This window comes from Hyperolius riggenbachi, chromosome 1, assembly GCF_040937935.1.
Source record: "Hyperolius riggenbachi isolate aHypRig1 chromosome 1, aHypRig1.pri, whole genome shotgun sequence".
Lineage (NCBI taxonomy): Eukaryota > Metazoa > Chordata > Amphibia > Anura > Hyperoliidae > Hyperolius > Hyperolius riggenbachi.
In genome coordinates this window covers 359,340,983-359,360,989 of record NC_090646.1, presented here as the reverse complement: position 1 = coordinate 359,360,989, position 20,007 = coordinate 359,340,983, and the positions used below count along the sequence as shown (strand labels likewise).

Genomic DNA, 20,007 nt, shown 5'->3' with positions numbered 1-20,007 from the left:
GAGCCAGTCAGAGCGCGCCAGAGAGGAGAGAGGAACTTAAAACAGTCGAGGCAGAGGAGAGAGCGGGGAGGAGGCCACGAGGAGAGCGTCCGCAGCAGTCACCCTAGTGTCTGAGAGGGGACCCGGCGGCCACGCAGCAACTAGAGCAGAGCAGAGAGACAGCATGCAACCAGGCCAGACAGTGACCGGAGGCCAGAGACAATGTATACAGAGCAAATCCGAGCTAGCCTAGACAGAAAGGAAATCTGGCAGTCAGATGAGTATGGGCCCTGGGCCAACTGCAAGTTACAGTGTGTGTTCAGTTAGTAGCCAGTGTCCAGCGGAGGCTTGCTGAGATAGAAATATAGCAACTTAGAACCTGGAGAGGCCAGGCCTGTTCATATTGCTGTTACTAGAGACTGTCTGTGTGCAAAGGCCTAACATATACCGAGACATTGTGTTGATGATACAGTTGTTGCTGCCATCTGAAGTGAAGGAATCTACTACTGACTAAGTGAAGTGTATTGAGTGTGAAGTCTTTCTGTTACAAGAGACATTATCAGCCTCCATTAAGTACCACGCTGAGCTGACACAGCCACCGCTTGCTTTAGGCCTGATTCAGAGACAGTGTGCCTGTCAAGTTCGTTTCAAGTCAAGAGTTGAAGTTCATGTGTTCTTCTGTGCTAAGTTCTGAAGTGTTACAAAGAAAGTGATACAAGAAGTGAACCAAAGTGTGATTTATGCATATTACTTGAGTACACGGTCCTAAAGAAAGAGGGGATAACTAAGGCCGTAATTGTAAAGAGAACCTGTCATTATTAAAGAAGATAAGTGATAAAGGAGGAGTTGCATTGCATCTTGTGATACTAAAAGTGTGCTACAGTAAAGAGTGAACTGACCTTTAATCAAGATACAGAGTCAACTTGGAGTACAAATTTTGCAACAATTCTAAATTAGAGCTTATTCAGCCTAAAAGTCAAAGTGCTCAATTTTCGGTGGCAGAGTACAGATGGCATTGCTCTCATCTGAGGCAACCACACAAAAAACTTTCCACACCGCTGAGCCCAGGATGATGGCACTTTGGTCATGGCTGCCAACAGAGTGTTAAGTGGGGTGCCAGAATCAGAGCAGGAGGAGGAAGATATGTCACGCTTCCGTGCGGAAGCTGAGGAAGATGAGGTGTTCTGTGTTAAATAGTCAACTCTTTCCTGACAATATTGGGGGTTGATGGCATGTGCCTTCTTCTGAACACTGTACTTTGGTCCAGGGCCGCACAAAATCACGACAGCACGACCTCGAACAGACCTGCCGGGTGCCCTGCCTCTGGCTCTGCCTTTTGTTTTGTCCATATTGGGGGAGATGAAGTGAAAGGTATGCACTGACTTGACTAATACAATGTGCAGTCACACAGATGCAGTGAAAGGTATACACTGACTGCTGGTATAACAATGTGCAGTTACACAGGTGCATTGAAAAGATATGCAGTGACTGGTGGTATAACAATGTGCAGTCACATAGGTGAGGTGAAAAGGTATGCAGTTACTGCTGGTATAATAATGTGCAGTCACACAGGTGCAGTAAAAAGATATGCAGTGACTGCTGGTATAACAATGTGCAGTCACACAGGTGCAGTGAAAAGGTTGCAGTGACTGCTGGTATAACAATGTGCAGTCACACAGGTGCAGTGAAAAGGTTGCAGTGACTGCTGGTATAACAATGTGCAGTCACACAGGTGCAGTGAAAAGGTTGCAGTGACTGCTGGTATAACAATGGGCAGTCATACAGGTGCAGTGAAAATGGATGTACTGACTGCTGGTATGTAAAACAGCGTGAGGTCACACAGATGCAGTGAAAGGTATGCAGTGACTGCTATATAAAACAGCATGCGGTCACACAGATGCAGTGAAAATGGATGCACTAACTGCTGGTATATAAAACAGCGTGCAGTCACACAGATGCAGTGAAATTTATGCAGTGGCTGCTATATAAAACAGCGTGCGGTCACACAGGTGCAGTGAAAAGTATGCAGTTACTGGTAGAGATGGCCCGAACGGTTTGCTGGCGGACGGTTCCAGGCGGTGGTTCGCGTTCGCCATGTAAGGTGAACTTTTCCAGAAGTTCGGTTCGCCCCCATAGTGCACCATTAGGGTCAACTTTGACCCTCTACATCACAGTCAGCAGGCACATTGTAGCCAATCAGGCTACACTCTCTCCTGGAGCCACTCCCCCCCTTATAAAAGGCCATTACACTTACTCTTGTGCCTGCAGTAATTAGTGAAGGGACAGCTGCATCAGACTCTCTCATAGGGAAAGATTAGTTGGGCTCTTGTAGGCTTGTTAGCTTGCTCCTTGCTGATTCTTATTGCTAAAATAGCACCCCACAACAGCTCTTTTGAGAGCTAATCTTGTTCTTGTGATCTATTTTTTTTCTGCGTGTCCCACTGACACTTGTGTTGCATAGACAGCCTTGTTAATTCATACTGTGTGTGTGCCACTGCCTTGCATACACAGCCTTGCTAATTCATACTGTGTGTGTGTCACTGCCAGGCCCAGTACATTCAGTGACTACCTGTGTGATAGGTGCACATTGTAATACCCATTACTGCATATACCTACCTACCTGTTGTTCACAGTGCACCCACCTGCCTAAGTGAGCACACTTAGTGTCACTGTGCCTGTCCACTACCTGTCTGTGTGGCAGGTGCACAGTGTAATACCCATTACTGCATATACCTACCTACCTGTTGATTCATTTCACATATACAGCAGGGCCTCGAAAGTCCTCCTGTATTGTTATTTTTGGTCACTACCTCGGGACGTGCATGCCATGCCTGCTGCCTTCCTTGGATGTGCAGGGGTGGTAGCCGTTTCTTAGGCTCCCACTCCGGACCGGAATAGAACCCTGATTCCCCGGCCATTACCCATGCTCACTCACAATGGCAGACTTGCCCTCCATAACAGATTCTCACCTCCTTGAGGAGGTGACTAACCTGGTGAGTCACAGTGAAGACACCATCAGACTTGCCCTCCATAACAGATTCTCGTTAAAGGATTTAAAGTTGATTCATTTCACATATACAGCAGAGCCTTGAAAGTCCTCCTGTATTGTTATGTTTGGTCACTACTTCGGGACGTGCATGCAATGCCTGCTGCCTTCCTTGGATGTGCGGGGGTGGTAGCCGTTTCTAAGGCTCCCTCTCCGGACCGGAATTGAACCAGGATTCCCCGGCCATTACCCATGGTCACTCGCAATGGCAGACTTGCCCTCCATAACAGATTCTTGATGCAGGTACTGAACAGCAAGCAGAACAAGTATTTACAAAAATAGATGTAAGCTTTAACAATGGTAGAGAAAGAACCATCGTAAGTTGATAAGGCAGTCAGACATTACCTGACATCACTGAGTGAGGAAGAGCACTCTGGCCATGGTGCGCACCAGACCAGCACGGCCGTCACAACGCAAACAGCTGTTTGTGGTGCGTTACACAGTGAGTTTCATGTGTCAGTGTGAAGCAGTACTCTAATTATACTCCCTGATTGATGTACACATATTCAACATGTTTTAAAGAACTTTAGGCCTGCAATTTAGCATTCAATGTGATTTCTGCCCTTAAAACGCTGCTTTGCGTCTAATCCAGATTTTTCCCGGGACTTTTGGCGTGTATCCCACTCCGCCATGCCCCCCTCCAGGTGTTAGGCCCCTTGAAACATCTTTTCCATCACTTTTGTGGCCAGCATAATTTGTTCCAGTTTTCAAAGTTCGCCTCCCCATTGAAGTCTATTGCGGTTTAGGTTTGCGAACCTACTGCGAAAGTTTGGTTCGTGCGAACTTTCGTGAACCTAAAATCGGAGGTTCGGGCCATGTCTAGTGACTGGTATTATAATAATACAATTTGCAGCAGTCACACTAGGCACTGAATGTGCTGGGCCTGGCACAGTGTAGCAATTAGCAAGGGCCAGCTGCGACAGACAGGGCTGTATATGCAATGTCAGCGGGCCACACAAAAAAAAAAAAAAAACACAAGAACATTAGCTCTCAAAAGAGCTGTTTTGGTGGTGCTTTTCAGCAACAAATATCAGCAAGGAGCAAGCTAACAAGAGCCTAACTAAGCTTCCCCTATCTCTGCAGCAACCTCTCTCTCTTCTCTCACTAATACAACAGCACACATAGTGAGAACATGGCCGACGCTGCTGCCTTATATAAGGGGGGGGGGGGCTCCAGGAGGGAGTGCAGCCTGATTGGCTGCCATGTGTCTGCTGACTGTGATGTAGAGGGTCAAAGTTTAGCTCAATGAAGTAGTATAGGGGGCGGGTTGAACCCACATAAAGTTTGCGATCCAAAGCGAACGCGAACCTGCGTTGTTCGCGCGAATAAGTTTGCCATCAAACTGTTCAGGACATCTCTAATGTTCAAACCAAGCACTCAGCACTACAATACAATAGTGCTATCCAGTATGCCTCTATTCCCATCCATGTCTCATCCATGTCATCAATTCTGCCTAGGGCATGGAGAGAGTCTGGCGGCCTGGTGGATGTTCTCCACCAAATCGTACTAAATAAGCCAGGTGGCCATCAGTGGAGGGCAAAACGTGTTATCTTGCCTAAGGCCCCAATTCATAGTAATCCTTTTCTGATGGCTTATGGTGTATATCATATGTAAAGTGTGTGTGTGGGGGGGGGGGGGCACAGGATTTCTTGCCTGGAGTGACATACAGGCTAGAAACGCCCCTGCACAGGTGGCTGAACTACACGGCCGTCAGACAGGTCAGCCTCCCAGCTGTAGGCCACAAGTACTTTTTGGCAGCAATTTCATGAGGTTGAATGGCAGTCTTTGTAGCAAGCGCCAGTGTGCAGGAGTTGTTGACATGCAGTGAATTCACTGCCTTCAGCCTCTCATGTAATAGGTGCCGTGCCTAAGGCCCAATTTACACTTAGGGCCCATTTCCACTAGTGCGGTGCGATTTCTTTGCAGAAAATGCATAAACGTATTAGCATGCGGATGCAAATTCATATGCGTTTATATGCAAATTTCCATGCAAATTCGCATGTGTTTTCGTCTATATTTGTAAGTATGCGATTTTAAAGGGGCACTATGGTGAAAAATTGTAAAATTTAAAATATGTGCAAACATATACAAATAAGAAGTACGTCTTTTCCAGAGTAAAATGAGCCATAAATTACTTCTCCTATGTTTCTGTGACTTACAGTGGGCAGTAGAAATCTGACAGAAGTGACAGGTTTTGGACTAGTCCATTTCTTCATAGGGGATTCTCAGCCAGGCTTTTATTCTTTATAAAGATATTCCCTAAAAAGGATTTAAACAATGATGCTGGCCAGCTTCCCTGCTCGCTACATAGTTTTTTGGCAGTTGGACAGAGCAACATTTACTAAGTGCTTTTGAAAACAAATAACTACCTGAGAATCCCCCATGAGGAGATGGACTAGTCCAAAACCTGTCACTTCTGTCAGATTTCTACTACCTACTGCAAGTGACAGCAACATAGGAGAAAAGTCATTTATGGCTCATTTCACGCTAGAAAAAACGTACTTCTTATTTGTAGATGTTTGCACATATTTTTCACCATAGTGCCCCTTTAACTATGTAAGTGCCTATGTTCTTTTCACATTGATTTTACACAAAAACGTATGCGAATTTGCATGGAAAATTTGCATAGAGAAAATGCATGCAAATTTCCTATTAAATACATTACATGTGAATCGCACATTAGCCTTGCGGTGTGCGAATTCTGATGGCTCTGCTGCGCAGATTTTTTTTTGCACAGTCAACCGCACAGATTTCCTGACAAGTGGAAACAGGCCTATTGACTATTATTGGCTATGCAAATCTGAATGCAGAAAACTCATGCAGATTCGCTCTAGTGGAAACAGGCCCTTAATCAGTTGGTAAGCGTTTTTTTTTTCCTTCTCCATAGCAGTGCATTGTGAAAAGATTTCAGTTAAAACGCATTAAGTGGGAACTGTGCCATTGGGAAACATGGGCGTTACTTTGAAAATCAGTTGTCCTTTTAGTTATAACTGAGAGCAACTGATTAAGTTTAAACAGGGCCTTAGTGTAAAGAATTATCTTGCCAAATACATGCATGCCTGGACTCACAGACTCTTGCTTATCCATTGGTTTAGCACAGTTCCCTCTCATTATTTCAAAACACATTACAAGTTTTATAGTTGCTTTTATACTTGCAAATCTAATATCCATGTGAGTTATTTATCTCATTAAGGGCCATATTCTATTGCTAAACTCGCCAGCGCTAAGCACTGGAGAGTTCTTAACTTAGGCGATGGGGGCATCGCCGAATCTAATTAAACTTTAGACCCCCCCCCCAGGCGGAAAAGAACTCGCTTGGGCGATATAATCGCCCAGCGAGTTCTTACCACGGAATCCAATTACCCTTATCATGTCTCCGGGAAGCGATGCTTCCCGGCAGACATGAGCGTTAGCTTAGACCTGCAGAAAGCAGGTCTAAACTAGCTAATGCACGTCGTCGCCGCAGCATCTGGGGGTCTCCTTTAATAAGGAGACCCCCAGAACTCCCCGTCGGGTCGCCGCACAATTTAGAAGCCCCCGCGCAGCTCTGCAAAGGCTCCCCTGTCATACGTACCGCCGCCGATCACCCGACGCCTCTCGCCGCAAAATCCATCACGTAATTACAGTGTCACAGACTAACCAGCAAGCTCATGGTGACCCAGAACTCATTGGAGTGTGTATTGGTTCAGACAGCGGACCAATGGGGAGCCCGGCTGCAGATTTAAAGATGCTTTGCCCGGGCTCCTTCTATGCGGACAGTAATTACAGTGTTAGATACACTGTAATTACGTGATGGATTTTGCGGCGAGAGGCGTCGGGTGATCGGCGGCGGTACGTATGACAGTGGAGCCTTTGCAGAGCTGCGCGGGGGCTTCTAAACTGTGCGGCGACCCGACGGGGAGCTCTGGGGGTCTCCTTATTAAAGGAGACCCCCAGATGCTGCGGCGGAAGATGGCGGCGATGTTCAGCGGGCGAGTGCGCATGTGTGGGGAGTGAGGCCGTGGTGCTGATGGACAGCACCACAGTGTAAACCTCACTCCCTATCGCTCGGTAAAAGGGAGTATCGCTCAGGCTTCCGCCTGAGTAATGCTCCCTAACGATCGGCCATCGCGCGAAGGATATGGGCAATAGGATTTGCCGGCAATCCTCACGTGATGGCAAGGTGATAAGTAGCTCGCATCTGCAAGCTACTTATCACCTTGAATAGGATATGGCCCTAAGTGTTCTTGAGGTCTGGCCTATGTAGGTCCAGGTAGGAGAAGCATGGAACAGAGAAGCAGCAGCAATCACACATAGCCACAAGATGCATCACTGGATCGGAGAGGAGATGGGTAACAAGCTGCCTGTCTGAGGCTTGCCATCTGTCAGTGTTCTGGCCACTTACTCTAGTCTGTTACTGTGATCTGTCATCCATTACTAGGGTCTGATCATTTATTTGGTTCCAAAGTGATGATAGGTAGGGCTGAAATCAAGCAATACAGACAGAAAGCTGAAAGGTTCCAGCTATTGTTACTGTATGCAATACTGTATTGCAGGGGAGTATAAATAATATTTAAGGAGAATTTGCACTTATGTCCATAGAAAATAACCGCATTTTTACCCACAGTCAGCCGACAACAGCTGCAAATTATGGGGATTTCATGTGGTGTGTGATATTATGCTGCAGCTTTTTTCTGAATGTGGGAACGGCACATAGATGTGAAGAAGCCCTTTGATTAACATGGGCTGTCACATCTGCAGGCAATCCCCTCAAGTGTGACCCCTTGCCTTAAAATTACAAATCTCATCCATATCAACTGTGTTTATAACTATTTTCTAAGAGATCTTTTCTCTTAATTGTATAATTAGTCACAATTCAGACACTTACCATCCCTGAGAATAAGAATCCAAGAAAAGCTGCAACAATTTGCAGAATTAAGACCAGGAGAAGCATAATAGCAAACTGCAAAACAGAACAAAGACTCGACATTAAAATGTGTGTTATCATAAGCTAACATCAATAAAATGAGATGATTCACAAGATTTTTTACAATGGTCTGATATGTCTCAGGGGAGGTTAAAAACCTTTGCTACCCTATCAACGAAAGCATTTTAAAAAATCCATGCCAGGTTTGCCAGACCACTTAGGTTGTTCATTGTTCTCTAGGTTTGCAGAGTCGTTGTACTTGTGGCCTTCAGTGTAATCGCTGCACATGCTATGAGACTATTACAATTAAATCAAATAAAAATGGGACTGAGGCCTGGGGCACACCAAAACCCGCTAGCAGATCTGCAAAATGCTAGAAGATTTTGAAACGCTTTTTCTTATTTTTCTGAAGCGTTTCAGCTAGCACTTTGCGGTTTTGGGTAGCGGTTTTTGTGTAGCAGAATTCAGATATTGTTACAGTAAAGCTGTTACTGAACAGCTTCTGTAACAAAAACGACTGCAAAACCGCTCTGAACTGGCGTGTTTCAGAGCGGTTTGCATATTTCCTATACTTTACATTGGAGGCAGAAACGCCTCCGCAATCCAAAAAATGCATCACCCCGGGAGTATGCGTTTAAGCAAAACGCATCCCGCTCTGGTGTGACCCACCCCATTGAAATACATTACCCTAGCGTATCCGCAGCCGCAAGCAGCTGCAAAAACGCCTGAAAACCCGCTCGGTGTGCACCAGCCCTAAATGTGTATTGTTTACAATGAATGTTCAGTTCAAGAAATGAATACTGGAAAAAAAATGAAGTGGAAAAAAAAATGTTAAATGCTATGTATGCCTCTACCGTTCAAGCCACGTCCATTTAATTTTCCAAGACATTGGGTGTATCAGCTGCGTACACAGTTACTTGTCTCCCTAGGGGTTCATTACACGATGACGAATTGCCAGGAACTGATGCCAGACAGCCATGTATACCCAGCCTTTAGGCAGACAAAGGAGAGAACAGGCTAGTGGTAGGCAGAGGAGAGTGAACATTAGTGTTAAGCAGAGTAGAGATAAGGTAAGTGCTCCTCAGATAAAGCCCTCTCCCTCTAGCCAATCAGCTGTTATGTTAGGTTGATGGACTCATACGTAAGGAGTACCTTTGCATTTAATTTTTTTTTTCATTTCTAGTGCAGAAACAGAGGTAAAAGTACCAGATCAGCGAATCAAACTAGAGTTGGGAGAGCAAGCCCCATCAAGTATTACTATGAAAAGCGATGCCATGCCTATAGTAGGCTCCCATTGGATTGCAAAAGACCAATGGGAATCCTCCCTAGCAACAGGGAGGATTCTCATTGGTCTTTTACAATTAAATGGGAGCCCTATGCTTCTGAAACAGGTGAGAAGACAGGTGAGAAGATTTGGGAATGGATGGGGAAAACAGTCTAGTGAGAAGAGACACTATCCATTCCCATAGGCTTGCATTGACTTTGTGGGCATCTGCAGCGTCTCTGGCGTCTCTCTCTTGGAAAAATGATGCCAGTCAGAAACATGTGTTCCGCTCCCCCTCATGCAGCTGTAAATGAGTGACTCCCCCTCATGCAGCTGTAAATGAGTGGCAACTGTAAATGGATATGGATCCTCTGCTTAAAATAGGATCCAATTATGCATGTGCTTCCCTGCGCTAAAACGTACTGTTTTCTAGAGTAGTATGAACCGGCCTTGTTTGCAACACAATCCTGGTAATATTGTACCTCTGTAATATTATCCAGCCTGAAATGTTTGATAAAATAAAACAATAGGGGGGGACAGACCTAGAGGACAAAGCATATCATACTGTAAATTTAACTCCTTGCTACTACTCAGGCATAAAAGGTATTATAACTTTATAGTTTTAATAATGAAATGCATATTTGTTATATGCAGTGGTACTGCAATGTAGGATTAGACATCTGTTGACAGAGAAATAGAAGTAATTTCCTTCCAAGCATTCTTCACTAACAGGAGTGAATCATGAAAGAGTCAAGAAGAGCACTTTTTGTTATGGAAGGTTGGAAAATAGCAGAAACTCTTTTTGTAAGCCCTGAATGGCATATCTGGTATTTCTGACTACAGACTCACCACTATAATGGCAGCAGTGGAATGACACAAATTACTTAACATGAACTGAAAGCAAATCCGTGTGGAGACAGACTGCACCCGGGAATGGAGGCAAGCAAGCAATATTTTCCTCTGTGTTGGTGTTCCAGACTCAAAATAAGAGATTTCAAACCTCCTAGTTGCTCTAGGGCAGTGGTTCCCAACCTTTTTGCAGTCATAACACATCACACCTAATGCTCAGTGACACATTAAATATGTATAATAGATAAATACTAATAACCACGAAATGGATGGAAAGAGTACATTATTCTGAATATACTTAAAAATGAAGGCTAGAACAGACAGTTAGGGGGCCCCCTCCAATTTGGAATGATAGCATAGTACCAACAATTTGCATCTCATGCGTTATAGCCATGGTGCGCCCCCCCCCCCCCCCCCCCAAAAAAAAAGAAAAACGCCCTCAGACTCAGTATAGCTAGGTAGCCAGATATAGTTGCCGCCAGTATAGGAAGCCAGTATAGTTGCCCCAGTATATGTAGGTAATATAGTTGCCTCAGTATAGGTAGCTAGTATAGTTGTCCCCAGTATAGATAGTATAGTTGCCCAGTATAGGTAGCTAGCATAGTTACCTCCAGTATAGGTAGCATAGTTGACTCAGTATAGGTAGGTAGTATAGTTGCTCCAGTATAAGTAGCTAGCATAGTTGCCCCCAGTATAGATAGTATACTTGCCCCAATATAGGTAGCTAGTTTAGTTGCTCCCAGTATAGATGCCCCAGTATAGGTAGGTAGCTAGTATTGTACACGCCTAGGTCCAATAGATCACATATAACAGTATACTTCCCTGGGTCTAAGATGCTTCACTAGCAAATTCACAGCCAAAAAGAAAAGGGAAGAGAAAACATATCTAGAAAAATACAAAATTATTTTTATTTATGTATTTATTTATAAATAAAATTAATTTTGTATTTTTCTAGATATGTTTTCTCTTCCCTTTTCTTTTTGGTTTTGAATTAGGTAGCTAGTATAGTTGCCCCAGTATAGGTAGTATAGTTGTCCCAGTATAGGTAGCTAGTATAGTTGACCCAGTATAGGTAGTACAGTTCCCCAGTATATGTAGTGTAGTATAGCTGCCCCAGTATAGGTAGTATAGCTGCCCCAGTATAGGTAGTATAGCTGCCACAGTATAGGTAATATAGATGCTCCAGTATGGGTAGTATAGATGCCCCAGTATAGGTAGTATAGTAGCTCCAGTATAGGTAGTATAGTTGCCCCAGTATAGGTAGTATAGTTGTCCCAGTATAGGTAGCTAGTATAGTTGCCCCAGTATAAGTAGTAAAGTTCCCCAATATAGGTAGTACAGTTCCCCAGTATATGTAGTATAGCTGTCCCAGTATAGGTAGTACAGCTGCCCCAGTATAGGTAATATAGCTGCCCCAGTATAGGTAATATAGATGCCCCAGTATGAGTAGTATACATGCCCCAGTATAGGTAGTATAGTAGCTCCAGTATGGGTAGTATAGTTGCCCCCGATATAGGTAGTCAGTATAGTTGCCTCCAGCATAGCTTAGCCAGGTAGGTGGCCAGCCTGCTTCCCCCTCCAGTCCTACGGCCACCGCTCATGTATCCTGAGCTGGCGGCCGCTTCCTCTATGCATGCACCTCCGGCTTCCTCTCCTGTGTCACAGACGTCTTCTCTACCTGTTTCTCCCACCTGCTCTCCATCTGTAGTTAGATGGCTACAAGAAAATGGCAGCCGATGTCCGCATTTGTGGACATCGGCGGCCATTTTCTTGTAGCACTGCTCTAATTACAGAGGCTGGGAGAAGCAGGAAGAGAAAGTGGGGCGGAGAGTGGCGACACATACCCAATGCTGCCGCGACACATGAATGTGTCGCGCCACACGAGTTGAGAATGACTGCTCTAGGGAATCTTATGAGTGAACAGATGATGCAATTAGTCAATTGTTTATTGAAGATTATAGAAAATAACACAAACCACCATCAGGCTCCATGTAAGCAGTAGGGATGCTAGAGTAAATAGCAGGCTAGAAATCAATGCAGCGGTCAGCCGATTAATTTTTGGCCAAAATCGAATCTGTCGCTCACTCTGCATGTTGAACACTCTGCATCGACGGCCCATAGCGTTGCACTGGATCAAACAGTGCAACCCTGTGGTTAGATAAATTAGTGATAGATTTTATGCTAAAATCTCAATATTCTCATCTCATTCTTTCTGGATGTCTTTTCTCATTCTTGCACACAGAGTGTTCCTCCACCTTCTCCCTTCTCTGCCGCTACCTGTTCAGCACTCACCCTTACCGTCTTTAACAACAACTTAAAAATCACCCCTTAAGGCAAGAATATGATCTTATCTAGGACATTCCTAAACAAGCAAAGTAGTTTCACCTGAAATACTCCTCCCGTTAATGAACTGTACATGTTAATGATCCCTCTCAGTGTTTCCACTCATGTCGATCCAGAATCTCATTCTTTCCCAAGACAGCTGTAATGAATAGCGGAGATGCCGCCATGTGGACAAGCGGCAGTCTCCGCGTTCAAGCCGCCGGCTGTTTCCGCGCAGCAACATGTCTCTAGTTTGCCTGGTCCTTCTAGTGCACACACATGGAGAGCTACGTGCACGCGTGCCAGGCGACAGGACCTTTATGCCAGCAGAAGGGGAATCAGCTGATCAGGCCGATCAGCTGATCCCAGCGGGACTCCTGATTGGCTGAGTGGCTGGGGCGGCGCTGCGGAGCGCTGTAAGTATATATAGAGCTTGCTTGCCAGTTGCTAGTTGTCTGCCGTTGCGAATACTCACGCGTGAGCACACAGACCTCAGTCAGATCCTACAGTGTGTTAGAACCAGTTGGAACTGGGAATTCACACTTAGCCAGATTCCACTTAGGAGCTTACTGTGTTATTACTGTGTTATACTTTAGATTAGTTCCCGGGTGTTGAGACCAAGGACCTCACACCTAAGTCTAGGATTACTGTGTTATACTTCAGACTAGTTCCCGCGTGTTGAGACCAAGGACCTCACACCTAAGTCTAGGATATTACTGTGTTATACTTCAGACTAGTTCCCGGGTGTTGAGACCAAGGACCTCACACCTAAGTCTAGGATATTACTGTGTTATACTTCAGGCTAGTTCCCGGGTGTTGAGACCAAGGACCTCACACCTAAGTCTAGGATATTACTGTGTTATACTTCAGGCTAGTTCACGGGTGTCAAGACCAAGGACCTGACACCTCAGACTAGGATTGTGCTATATTGATACTTGTTATGATCTCTGGCTTCGTTGACCTCTCTCCTGCTTTCTGATTCGGTACCTCGCGCATCTGATTACCTGTTGCCAACTTTGCCTATACCCTGACACCAAATCAGCCTTCTGTCTCTGTACCTTATCTGCTCGTGTGTTGCCAACCTGGCTTGTATGACCCTTCTGGCTGTCACCCATCCATTGGGTGAACAGTTACTCTGTCATCCTTGAGACACCAGCGCTATAGGTGTCCATTAGCTGTAAAGGCTGCCTGCTCCTCAGGAAGTCTCCTTACAGTCCAGTCAGGGGACTTTACCTATGGGAGTCCACTGGCTGCAGTACAGTCTGATTCCCAGCCCATCAGGGAATCCTTGGCTGCAGTACAGTCTGATTCCTGAGACATCAGGGAATCCCTGGCTGCAGTACAATCTCCATCTCCTCCTCCTAAGGAGATTAGTATCTACACCGTCAGAGGCCACCTGCTCCTCAGGTGTCCACAAGCGGCTGTGCAGTCCAATTCCCTGCTCTTCAGGGAATTCTTGGCTGCAGTTGTGTCTGTATCTTCCGCTCTTCGGGAGATAACCTTACTGTTGCACCAAACACTCACATTACATAGGTGTCCTGTGTCTTGCTATACTTGTATTATTGGTGATTCTGCAGATCACCATATAATTAGGTATAACATCTGTATTATTGGTGATACTGCAGATCACCAATAATCAGATACACTCTGTGTGCTGACACCAATCGTTACAGAACGGCAGACCAAAAACAATATGGACGCACTCCACAGCCGACTTGACGGACTAGCCTCCTCGGTGGAAAATTTCATCAGGGTGCTTGATGGCCAACAGACTCAGATCACCGCTTTGTCTGGGTCCATACAGGTTCTCCAAATGGCTGTGAATGCAGTGCGATCCCCTCCAGTTACAGACCTTTGAATGTCTGTACCTGAAAAGTTTTCTGGACATAGATCTGACTTTCAGAACTTTAGAAATCGAGTGCTGTCTTATTTTGAGTTAAGACCTAACTTGTCGGGAACTGAAACGCTGAGAATTACGTTTATAAAGACCCTTTTGTCAGGGGATTCACAAACATGGGCATATAGTCTTCATGCAGAACATGAGGCTTTGTCATCAGTTCAGGAATTTTTTAAGGCTATGGCCATTATATATGATGATCCGGATATTGCTTCCACCGCTGAGCGGAAGCTTAGGACTCTGCGTCAGGGTAGAGATCCGGTTGAGGTTTATGCAGCTGAGTTCAGGAAGTGGGCTGTGTCAGCTAGGTGGGAAACGTATGCACTGTTAGACTGTTTTTTGTCAGGTTTATCAGATGCAGTTTCTGGCTTAATGTTAGGACATCCCGAACCCAAGTCCATTGACGAGGCAATCTCTTTGACAGTACGGGTCGATCGCCACTTACGCTATCAAAAACAGACCTGGGGTAGGAATGCTGTAAGATATGTCTCCTACGCCTCATCCCCACCTGTATCGCCCCCACCTGAGCCAATGCAAATTGGACACTCCAGACTGACACAGGTGGAAAAGAATCGCAGGAAGACGGAAAGACTCTGTTTATACTGTGCAGAGAGGGTCACAAGGTTCAGAATTGTCCTAAAAAGTCGGGAAACGCTGCCGCCTAGGTGTAGTCAGAGGTAATACCCTAGGCGAGCAGTCATTACCTCTAAACGATAATCGTCTGCTCCTTCCCTGTTCTATCACATGGGAGGGTCAGATTGTCTACACTGAAGCCTTTGTAGACTCTGGTTCTGCGGCTAACTTCATTGATTATGATTTTGCAAAAAAGATGGGAATTCCCTTGCTCCCTTTGGACCAACAGATTTTGGTCACTGCAGTAGATGACTCTCCTTTACAGAGTAGACAACCTCTTTCTCAGACCCCTGGGTTGGTGTGTACTGTCGGGGTGCTACACAAGGAGAGTTTACAATTTCTGGTCCTGCATATGACAACCTCCACCATTATTCTTGGTATGCCATGGTTACAACTTCACTCCCCTCAGATTGACTGGGCTTCAGGTCAGCTAAAGAGCTGGTCGGCCCATTGTCGTCATCACTGTTTGGCAAAGGTAACCGTGGGAGCCACCAAGATTCAGGTTAAAGGTGTGCCAACTCAGTACGCAGAATTTGCCGATGTGTTCTGTCCTAAATCTGCAGATAAACTCCCTCCTCACCGTACCTTCGATTGTCCCATTGATTTGAGATCTGGTTGTATGCCTCCAAGGGGTCACCTTTATAATTTATCAGGGCCTGAAAAAGTGGCAATGCAGGAGTACATCAAGGAGAATTTGGCCAAGGGTTTTATCCGTCCTTCTCGTTCACCAACTGGGGCGGGATTCTTTTTTGTTAAATAGAAAGATGGAGGCCTCTGTCCCTGCATTGACTACCGAGGGTTAAATAAGATTACAGTGAAAAATCATTATCCATTGCCCTTGATTGACGATTTGTTCACTCAGGTGACCAATGCCAAAATCTTCTCTAAACTGGATTTAAGAGGTGCATACAACCTAGTACGAATTAGAGATGGTGACGAATGGAAGACGGCCTTCAACACACCCGACGGGCACTACGAATATCTGGTGATGCCCTTCGGGTTGTGTAACGCTCCTGCCGTCTTCCAAGAATTGATAAATGAGGTAGTTAGGGAAGTGCTGGGGAAGTTCGTCTTAGTATATCTAGACGACATACTGATCTTTTCTTCCAATTTGTTGGAACATCGTAAACATGTCAAATTTGTGTTAAAGAAATTAAGACAGAATTCACTTTATGCTAAACTGGAAAAATGCCTCTTCCAGGTTACATCCGTTGCCTTCTTGGGGTATATTATCTCTACATCTGGCCTCTCCATGGATCCAGGAAAAGTCTCTGCTGTTTTGGCGTGGCCTCAGCCTGTAGGTTTGAAGGCACTCCAAAGATTCTTGGGTTTTGCCAATTACTACAGGAGATTCATCAAGGGGTACTCCTCAGTAGTCTCACCCCTCACCAGTCTCACCAAGAAGGGGGCTGATACTTACCATTGGTCAGCAGAGGCACATTCTGCTTTTTCTACTCTGGAAAAACTGTTCTGTTCTGCACCCATTTTGAGACATGTGGATGTCACCTTCCCCTATATAGTGGAGGTCGATGCCTCAGAGGTTGAGGTGGGGGCTGTATTGTCTCAATGCTCTGGTTTGCAGGGCAAACTTCACCCGTGCGCTTACTTTTCCCGTAGGTTTTCACCTGCAGAGAAAAACTACGATATTGGCAACCGGGAGCTCTTGGCTATTAAATTAGCTTTTGAAGAGTGGCGACATTGGCTGGAAGGGGCAGAGCATACTATCACAGTTTATACGGATCATAAAAACTTGGAGTACATAGAGGGCGCCAAGAGACTTAGCCTTTGCCAGGCCTGATGGTCTTTGTTCTTTTCAAGATTCAGATTTGTTATAACGTATACTCCAGGTAGTAAAAACATCAAAGCTGACGCCTTGTCCAGGTGTTTCGAGCCCGAGACAGTGCAGCCCTCAACTCCTGAAACCATCCTACCTCAGAAGGTAGTCCTGGCAGCTACTGAGACCTGGAAAGATTGGACAGCCACTCTGAGTCCTTACCGAAAGGATGTTCCAGAGGGGAAGCCTGAGGGAGTTATGTTTGTTCCACTACCCTTTTGCCTGCAACTCTTACATCTTTTGCATTCCCATAAGAATGCAGGTCATCCCGGGGCCACCAGAACTCAGGATTTGTTGGCCAGATGCGCTTGGTGGCCTACATTAGCAACAGATTGTAAGGAGTTTGTGAGGGAATGTGCAGTATGTGCTAGAAGCAAGCCCTCTCGCCAGGCACCTGTGGGTACTTTACAATTCTTACCAGTGCCAAGTGAACCATGGACTCATTTGTCCATGGATTTTGTAGGAGAACTCCCCAGGTCTGAGGGCAAGACGGTTATTTGGGTGGTAGTAGATAGATTCAGTAAGATGGCCCATTTTGTTCCATTGAAAGGACTCCCCTCGGCCCAAGAGTTAGCTGATCTCTTCATCCAGCACGTTTTCTGGCTGCATGGCATTCCGGAGAATGTAGTGTCAGATCGGGGAGCCCAGTTTGTGTCTAAATTTTGGAAAGCCTTTTGCCATCAGCTGGATATGGGCCTTGCATTTTCATCAGGCTACCACCCACAGACCAATGGCCAGACCGAGAGCGTTAACCAGTCCCTAGAGCAATTTCTCAGATGTTATGTGGCAGATGCACAGTCCGAGTGGGTAAAATTTTTGCCATTTGCGGAATTTGCACATAACAATCTGAAGAGTTCCTCTTCAGGATTTTCCCCATTTCAGGTAGTTTCGGGAAGATCACCCAAGTTTGCCCCGTTATCTGTGGCATCTACACCATTTCCAGCCTTGGAGGATTGGCAGAGAGCATTGAGGGAGATTTGGGAAATGGTTAAGAGGAACTTGGGGAAAGCTTTCCAGACCCAGAAGAAACAGGCAGAAGTTTTCTCCTGGGGACATGGTGTGGGTATCCACTCGGCATTTGGCCTTAAAACAACCATCACCCAAACTGGGACCGAGATTTATAGGACCATACCCAGTGACCAGAAAGATTAATAATGTCACATATGCGATTGATCTCCCAGCCAGCATGAGAGGTGTGAGATCATTCCATGTGTCTCTGTTGAAGCCGGCAGTGCACATGGATTCCTCTCCCCCCCCCCCCCCCCCGTGATGGTTGATGACCAACCAGAGTATGAGATCGAGAAAATTCTGGACTCTCGCTTAGTGCAAAATCCGGTGCAGTATCTGGTCCATTGGAAAGGATATGGTCTGGAGGAAAGAACTTGGGTGCCGGATTGTCGCATGCATGCGGAAGAATTAAAAAAAGAGTTTCATGACTTACTTCCGGGGAAGCCAGGTGGGAAGTGTCCGGAGTCCACTCCTCAGGGAGGGGGGTACTGTAATGAATAGCGGAGATGCCGCCGTGCGGACAAGCGGCAGGGCGGCGGTCTCCGCGTTCAAGCCGGCGGCTGTTTCCGCGCAGCAACATGTCTCTAGTTTGCCTGGTCCTTCTAGTGCACACAGATGGAGAGCTACGCGCGCGCGCGCCAGGCGACAGGACCTTTATGCCAGCAGAAGGGGAATCAGCTGATCAGGCTGATCAGCTGATCCCAGCGGGACTCCTGATTGGCTGAGTGGCTGGGGTGGCGTCGCGGAGCGCTGTAAGTATATATAGAGCTTGCTTGTCAGTTGCTGGTTGTCTGCCGTTGCGAGTACTCACGTGTGAGCACCCAGACCTCAGTCAGATCCTACAGTGTGTTAGAACCAGTTGGAACTGGGAATTCACACTTAGCCAGATTCCGCTTAGGATCTTACTGTGTTATTACTGTGTTATACTTTAGACTAGTTCCCGGGTGTTGAGACCAAGGACCTCACACCTAAGTCTAGGATATTACTGTGTTATACTTCAGACTAGTTCCCGGGTGTCGAGACCAAGGACCTCACACCTCAGACTAAGATTGTGCTATATTGATACTTGTTATGATCTCTGGCTTCGTTGACCTCTCTCCTGCTTTCTGATTCGGTACCTCGCGCATCTGATTACTTGTTGCCAACTTTGCCTATACCCTGACACCGAATCAGCCTTCTGTCTTCAGAGGCGGGACAGACAAGGTCCTCCAGCACCCAAGGCTGAGACACCAAAGTGCACCCCTCCATCCCTGCCACCCCAGCCGTCACACACTTATTGCTATTAGACTAAGAGGTGCCATGGGCCCATAACCTCACCAACACCTTAATATCAAGTTATCTGGCTTGCAGTCACTGCTATGTATCCCCTTTTCTTATTTCTTTCTGCTTCAAACACAATTAGGAATGACAGCTGAATGAATTGTGCACCCCCTCCTACACTGCGCCCTGAGGCTGGAGCCTCTCCAGCCTATGCCTCGGCCCGGCCCTGTCTCTGTACCTTATCTGCTCGTGTGTTGCCAACCTGGCTTGTATGACCCTTCTGGCTGTCACCCGTCCATTGGGTGAACAGTTACTCTGTCATCCTTGAGACACCAGCACTATAGGTGTCCATTAGCTGTAAAGGCTGCCTGCTCCTCAGGAAGTCTCCTTACAGTCCAGTCAGGGGACTTTACCTATAGGAGTCCACTGGCTGCAGTACAGTCTGATTCCCAGCCCATCAGGGAATCCTTGGCTGCAGTACAGTCTGATTCCTGAGACATCAGGGAATCCCTGGCTGCAGTACAATCTCCATCTCCTCCTCCTAAGGAGATTAGTATCTACACCGTCAGAGGCCACCTGCTCCTCAGGTGTCCACTGGCGGCTGTGCAGTCCAATTCCCTGCTCTACAGGGAATTCTTGGCTGCAGTAGTGTCTGTATCTTCCGCTCCTCGGGAGATAACCTTTCTTACTGTTGCACCAAACACTCACATTACATAGGTGTCCTGTGTCTTGCTATACTTGTATTATTGGTGATTCTGCAGATCACCATATAATCAGGTATAACATCTGTATTATTGGTGATACTGCAGATCACCAATAATCAGATACACTCTGTGTGCTGACACCAATCGTTACAACAGCACCATAAGATTCTGCCATTGAATCCAGCTTAACAAACCACAGCTAATTGGCAACCAGTGGAAACTTCTCTAAGTATTTTCTCAGAAAAACCAGGAGAAAAGTTAATTGAATCAGGATTGAAGCAAATCAGAAGTGAAAAATGAAGTTC

The 20,007-nt window shown here is 46.0% G+C and overlaps 1 protein-coding gene and 1 long non-coding RNA gene across 2 annotated transcripts in view; one reads left to right on the top strand and one right to left on the bottom strand.

The window, feature by feature from the left end:
- LOC137514551 (uncharacterized) overlaps nt 1–20,007 on the top strand; it is a 135,348-nt gene that overhangs the window by 83,948 nt on the left and 31,393 nt on the right. The window lies entirely within an intron of this gene.
- LOC137514509 (tetraspanin-33-like) overlaps nt 1–20,007 on the bottom strand; it is a 57,224-nt gene that overhangs the window by 24,167 nt on the left and 13,050 nt on the right. The window contains exon 4 of the mRNA XM_068234212.1: nt 7,893–7,967. Within this exon, the coding sequence (XP_068090313.1) occupies nt 7,893–7,967 (75 nt within the window). The remainder of the gene's footprint in view (nt 1–7,892; nt 7,968–20,007) is intronic.